The 6,571-nt window shown below is 61.5% G+C and overlaps 1 protein-coding gene across 1 annotated transcript in view; it reads right to left on the bottom strand.

Annotated features, from left to right (window-relative positions):
• Positions 1-4,564, bottom strand: part of PRRX2 (paired related homeobox 2) — a 45,732-nt gene extending 41,168 nt beyond the window's left edge. The window contains exon 1 of the mRNA XM_032419115.1: positions 4,303-4,564. Coding sequence (XP_032275006.1) covers positions 4,303-4,564 — 262 coding nt within the window. The remainder of the gene's footprint in view (positions 1-4,302) is intronic.
• Between the last annotated feature and the right edge of the window lie 2,007 nt (positions 4,565-6,571).

Below are 6,571 nucleotides of genomic sequence, written 5' to 3'. Positions count from 1 at the left end.
GGCGCCTGGGTGGCTCAGTCGTTAAGCGTCTGCCTTCGGCTCAGGTCGTGATCCCAGGGTCCTGGGATCGAGTCCCGCATCGGGCTCCCTGCTCAGCAGGGAGTCTGCTTCTCCTTCTGCCCCTTTCCCCTGCTCGTGCTCTCTCTCTCCCTCTCTCAAAAATAAACAAAAACCTTTCAAATAAAAAATTTAAAAAAAAATGGTGCAAGTGGTAAACCTTCTGTTGGGCATATTTCACCACAATAAATGTTTTAGAACTTGAAGGCAAGTTCTGCCGGTTTCTAGAACTCGACGGTCCCTTTAGATCCTCCACTCAGACACTCGGCCCTTCCCACCCATCACTGGCAAGGGGAAGGGGCGGGTCCCCACCCCAAAGCAGACTCACCCTTGGCTTCCTGGCCCCCCAGTAGCAGATGTGGCTGAGGGGGCAGCTCCGTGAAGGGAGCCCAAACCTCCCCCACACCCCCAGGGGCTCCAGCCACCCTGGCTCAGCCTGTGCCCCCAGCTTCCGAGCACCCAGCTGCCCTGACTCTCTGGGAAGTGGACCACTTGGTCCTGAGGTCCCCGAAACAGGTACCAGCCCTGCAAAGGCGGGGCCCCTCCCCCGGGGGCTGGGGGGCCTCTCCGCCTGGCTCCAGGGGCTTTGTTTATTTTCCCAGTGTGTCCGCATCCCTGTTTCCGCCCTGCCCACAGGAGGGAACGCTTTAAAGAAAATCTCAGTTATTAATGTGGTTTCTTTTGTTGTAAGTCATTGCAAAGGCAGCAAACGAGGGTTTATTTTCCTAACGTGCTTGGCATAGCTCAGCGCCCGGCGCAGACTTCAGCGCTTGATTTGGGAGGAACGCGAGACCCTGGTTTGCTCTGAGTCACCAGTGAAGCCACAGCCTTCCTGGCCAGTTCCGGGGGCGCCTGCTCTGGGAAAATCCTTGGCAAGAATAGGCTACATCTACTGGTGGCTTTGTGAAAACAAAAGAGAAAAAATATTTTTAAGAATGTGAGCCTTGTTACCTTAGCAGATTTGAAAATGTATTAATTTTCTAACCCATGAGTTTCCCCATTAGCCCCATTAGCCCTTCATTTAAAAAAAAAAAAAATTATTTATTTATTTGACAGAGAGAGACACAGCGAGAGGAGGAACACAAGCAGGGGGAGTGGGAGAGGGAGAAGCAGGCTTCCCGTCGAGCAGGGAGCCCGATGCGGGGCTCCATCCCAGGACCCTGGGATCATGACCCGAGCCGAAGGCAGACACCCAATGACTGAGCCACCCAGGCACCCCTAGCCCTTCATTTTTAACAGGCCCCCCCCTTCTCTCTTGGTGTCAGTTGCTTTCTTTGGGCCCAGAAACAGCTCCAGAAGCCACACGAAAACCCACTTCTGAGCATGTCCCAATCTCCAGGGAGGCGCCAGTGTTCCCAGCAGGCCCAGGACTAGGGGGCGGAAGTCCCAGCCCAGGGCCCATGCCTGCTGGCGTGGGGTCCAGAGTCCCGGCACCCTGAGGCTTGGTTGCCCACTTAGGAAAGGGGTCCAGTGATGCAGGCCGGGCTCACCGAGTTGCCGGGAGGAAAGGTTCCTTCTCCCCCACTTTGGAGACCTCAAGACTTGGGAATCCACGGTGAGTGTTAGTGGGAGGGGGCACCTGCCGGAGAGGGAAGGCTACGGAAGGAGAGTAGGGCAGTTGGCTTCTGCCCTCCCTCTGCAGGCCCAGAGCCAGACAGCGGGCCAAGGGGTTCCCACAGGCCAGGGGCAGCTACACAGCACCCCCACCTGCCTCCTGGGGGGGACTCTGCCTGGCAGCGGGCACCCCTGGAATGCGCCCAGTTGGCCTTGGGGAGATGCCTGACTCTATATAAAACATTTGGATTTCATGGACTAGTGATTTGCTTTCAATCTAAGGAATGAGTATAGGGTTACCTCCTTTTAATTTTGCCAAGTAAGGACATTAAAATAAAACAATCTCCAGTTATTATCTCTAGTTCATAAAAGAAAGGGCGTTCGAACACCAAAAGTGAGGAGGAAAGACATAATAATCCCAAACACAGAGAATCCTTTACACTGAAAGGTGTAGCTTCCTGAAGAACTCTCCATATTGTCCTGTTTGCTTCAATTTCCAGAGGCCTGGAGAAAATCTCCCCGTGGGCCAGAAGCACTGGGCTGGACCGCCCTTCCCCAGACAGCGCTGGGCGGGGGTTCCAAGGCAGGAGGCAGCCGTGAGCCCCTCACTGAGCCTGCAGCCCTTCGTCGCGCACAGATGAGGGGAAGGAGATGCCCACCTCTGGGGGCAGACGGATGCCGCTCTTGCCCCGTCCCACCTGCCCCCACAGCCAGGGCCTTCTCTGTTCCCAGTACTTGCGTACCCCTGGGATGCGGAAGCCCCACCCGGGGAAAGGCCACGCAGGCCTCCAGGGCTCTCATTGAGGGTGGCGGGCCCCAAGGGGCTGCCGGGGAGACCCACTACCCACCAAGCTGCCAGGAGGGCTGCCAGCGACCCCCCGTCCAGGCACTTATGTCCCCAGTTGGCACGAGCTATTCTGGAACTCCCCAGGAAAACCCTGAATTTGGAAACCTTCTACGCTGTGCCCAAGAGAAGCAGTGCCTTCCACTGTCTTTCGGCAAGGCTGGGAGCCAGGGTGGAGACAGGCACCGAGCCGCTGGCCAGGGCTTGAGTACAGAAAGCCTGTGCCTCCTCCCTCCTCCCCCCATCACTCCTGCACCCCTCTCTTCTCTCCTTTCCTTCCTTTTCTCCCTTCATTCTTGGCTTCACCTTCAGTTTGCTCCTCCTTCTCGCCCCACTCCCAAGGGGGTCCCCCACTCATCAGGGTGAAATCAGAGCCCTCTCCTCTCCCCTTAGGGGAAGCTGGCTCCGAGGCAACTGCTCCTCCCAGGAGACCTGAGGTCCTGCAACAAACTCAGGCGGACAGAGCCCCTCTCCTCTTGCACCAGAAGGCACCCCACTTTACCCCTGGTCCAAACAAGACACCTTCCTTCCACTTGTCCCTCAGGAAAACCCCAGCTCCTGGGGGTGGGTCTGCCTGCTTCAGGCAGGGTGCAGAGCGATGTCCGTCCGCTGTGGCTGGTGGGCAGTGGCCCCTGGGAGGGAGCCGGTACCAGCTGGGTTCTCTCCGAGGCGCCGCTCTGTGTCGGGCCTCCCTCAGGGATGCACGTGCTCCTGGACGAGGTTTCAGACGAGGCTGAAGTCACCTCGGTTTTCCCTGCACCTCCTCTCATCTGAAAAGCAGGGCACGCAGCCAGCCGGGGCTCTCGTCCGAGACCTGGAGGCTGGTGCAGGAAGTGGGGGTGCCCAGGAGCCGGCGGGAAGGCTGCTGGAGTCAACTGGGTGACCTTTTAGGGGCCCAGAGCCTCCAGCAGGCCAGGCTGCTCCCCAGAGCTAGGGGACGGGGCTGTGGTCTCAGCCATCCTACCTCCTCCACAGGGTGTGGTGAGCTGTGGGGACTCAGGCCCTTCCTCTGCCCCCATGAAACCATCCAGGGCCAGGGACCTCAGCTTTATCTTCATCTTCTCTTGCTCTATCTCCCCCACCCCTCCCCCTTCTCACCAAGGGCTCAGGCCCTTGTGATCCAGTGTGACTTTCTAGGGGAAAAAAAAAAGCCACTTGGGTGGGTTGTTTGTTTTTAAAGCCCTTTCCTGATGACCTTTAACCTCGGCAGAGGAGAGAGGCCTAGCTGGCTCCTTCGGCTTGGGCCATTCCACCAAAGAAGCTGCTGGTGGGGCAAACTGGAGGTGGGGGGCCGGCATCCCTGTCCTAGCCAAGGAGCCCATCCGAAGACCTAGCAGCAGCTGGGGTGGGATCGGAGGCACGGGCGCAGAGTTCGGAACCCAGTTGTGTGACTCGGTGACTCGGATGCCCTGCCCCTCGCAAGCCTCGGTTTCCCTAACTGTGCCATGGCCATAATCACACCCACTTCCCAGGGGATTCGATTCGGCAGCGCGGCCGCGAGGGCTGCCCCCGGGGCCCGGCACAAAGGCGGCCCACTTCCCCGGCGTTCCCACGACTCGCGGCGGCGGCTCTGGCCAAGAGGCGGCCGGGCCCCTCGCGGGGTCGAGAGCCCCGGTGCCCGCAGCCCACCCGCTCACAGCCAGCCAGCCTCCCACCACCCACCGGCGCGGCGGGGCCAGCCCCGCAGCCTCACCCCCGGCGGGTCCCCCGCGGCGGCCGCGCCAGCGCCCCGACTCTCTCCGCCCACCCCCCCCACCGCCCCCGCCCGGACCCCGGACCCCGCGCTTCCGTTCCCACGCCCCCGGGCCCCGGCCCCCGGCGCGGCCCTGCCCGGCGCCCGCACTCACCGTCCTGCGGCGCCGCCTCGCTGCCGCTGCTGCCCCCGGACGGCTCCCGCGCCGCGCCCTCCCGCGCCTCGGCCCTGGCCGCGGGGCGCGCCGCCAGCCGCCCGGCCGCCGCCACCTCCTCCAGGTCCAGGAGGTGGCTCACCGTGAAGTTCTTGCGCGCCTGGGCGCAGTCGCCGGGCCCCAGCGCGGGCGGCGGCGGCGGCGGCCCCGGGCCCAGCGGCGGCTTGTCCAGGGCGAAGGCGGCGGCGGCCGCGCTGTCCATGCCCGCGAGGGCCCCGGGGGGTCGCCGGCGCGGGTGGCAGGCGCGGGTCGGAGCGAGCGCGCCCCGGCCGCCCCGCGCTCGGCCCCGCTGCCCGCCGCCTCCTCGCCCCCCGGCCGCCGCGGCCCGCCCGGCGCTGACGTCGGGGAAGCAAACTTTCTCCCTCCCCTCGGCCGCCTCGCTCGCTCCAAGTTGCTAAAACGCGAGCTCCGCGGGCCACACGCCCCTTCTTGAAGCAGCCTCGCCCCTGCCTCTCCTCCTCCCTCCGCCGCGCCTCGCCCGCCCCCACCCTGCGGCTGCGGGGTGGGAGGGGGTCCCGCGCCGAGTCCGGCGGGAGGCTGGGGGCGGGGAGACGGACGAAGGAGGGGTGTCCTCCCTTCACCCTCCCCACCCACATCGTAACGAGTGGGAAAGTTCAGCGTTTGGGGGTTTGTTAAATCCCCCAACAAGTGTCCGCGGGAGGCGACAGTGGAGGGATCAGCAGCAACCCCCCCACCGCCCCTTCCATTCACAAATTCCTCCTCAGGGGTGAAGGGGAGCGACTCTGAGACAGCTGACAGCGAAGAGCAGAACTCCCAACTCCACCCTCATTCCCCCACGCACCCCAGCTCTTTCTTAATCTGCCGGAAAGGAGCAGAAGCCGAGGTCCACCTTGGTCACTCGACCTGGCCCCCCGGCCAGAAAGCAGCTCATTCTCAAGCTTCTGGGGTGTAGGCATCCGACGGCCCCCCAACACACACCTCTAGTAGCCCATCTCCCGGATGCTCCAGGCCCTCCCCAAGGAAAATCAAGCCGGTAGGAGAGTTTCCCTCCAGAATTCCTAGTTTAGATACAGAGAGGATAGACAGCCAGATGACAGCCAGACTGACAGATGGGGGACAAGGTAAGAGAGAGGCAGGCTTGGGTCTCTGCTCTTGTTTTTGTTTTTCAAGGAAAGCGCGGAAAAGATGGCTCTGGTGGCGGAGCTGAGGTTGAAAGCCGTCCGGATGCCACAGGCCTTTCCCCGGGCAGCTGCAGTGGGACCGGGCCCTGTGCTCCTGCTGTCCCTGCACAGCCATCATGCCAAGTCACAGAAACAAGCCCACCAGGAGAAGGCCTTCAGAGTGTCCTTTCTGGGCTCCTGCGCACAAAACCCGCCCAGTGTGCACCCCTGGGGGCCTGCAGCCCAGCAGACTGCGTTCTGCACGAGTCACTTTCTTCCCCCAGAGACAATGGACAAACCCCTAAAATGAGGCTGAGTGTCCCCCAAGTGGAGTTGACAGGGTCAGTCCATGGAGGTGCACACTTGGGTAGATTGAGGGTTCGGAACTAATAGGGTTCTTCTTCTTTGGAAAGCTGCCCCCAAGGAGTGCCCAGTGAGAAAAGCGGGCGAAAGGGGAGCAGTGCACACAGCGTGTGTGGCTGAAGGATCTTCTGAGGGACCGAGTAGAGTGGGGCTGCTACTGGGCTCTGGGAACTCGCCCTGCTGGAGCGCCCACCAAGTCCAAGAGTAGGGGCTCATCCCAGGAAAAGGGCAGCTCAGCATTCTGAACAGCTTTGGTGTCAGAGACCAGGTTCCAGGCCCAGCTCTGCTGTGCACCCCTGTGTGGCCTCCAGTGGGTCACCTTCCTTTTCTGAGCCCCAGCTTCTCCCCCTTAGGATGGGCCGAATGAAGTATCAGTCTCCCAGGCACTACGGGTATTCCGCAGTTGAAATCTTGGGCCCGGGGCCTAGAATACAGGGAGGGTACTGTCAGTATGGGCCTGTGGAGCTGGGAAGGGCCTGAGGGGCCATATACGTCCTGTTTCCTTGGGTGGGGAAACTGAGGCAGCAAAGGCAGAGGCTCTTTCCAGAGCTGGGAGAACCATGGAAACTGTTCGGTCCAAGCCCTTCCATTGAACAGGTAGGTAAACTGAGGCCCAGGGCTGAGAAGTACGGTGGTTGGGTCTCCGTCACAGTGACTTCCTCCATCAGCTCAATCATTCGTTCATTCATCCTACACGCACAGAGAGGTAATGTCCTGTATCTGTG

Source organism: Phoca vitulina, unplaced genomic scaffold (assembly GCF_004348235.1).
Source record: "Phoca vitulina isolate PV1807 unplaced genomic scaffold, GSC_HSeal_1.0 scaffold21, whole genome shotgun sequence".
NCBI lineage: Eukaryota > Metazoa > Chordata > Mammalia > Carnivora > Phocidae > Phoca > Phoca vitulina.
The sequence above is the reverse complement of the archived record's forward strand: the minus strand, read 5'-3'. Positions and strand labels throughout refer to the sequence as shown.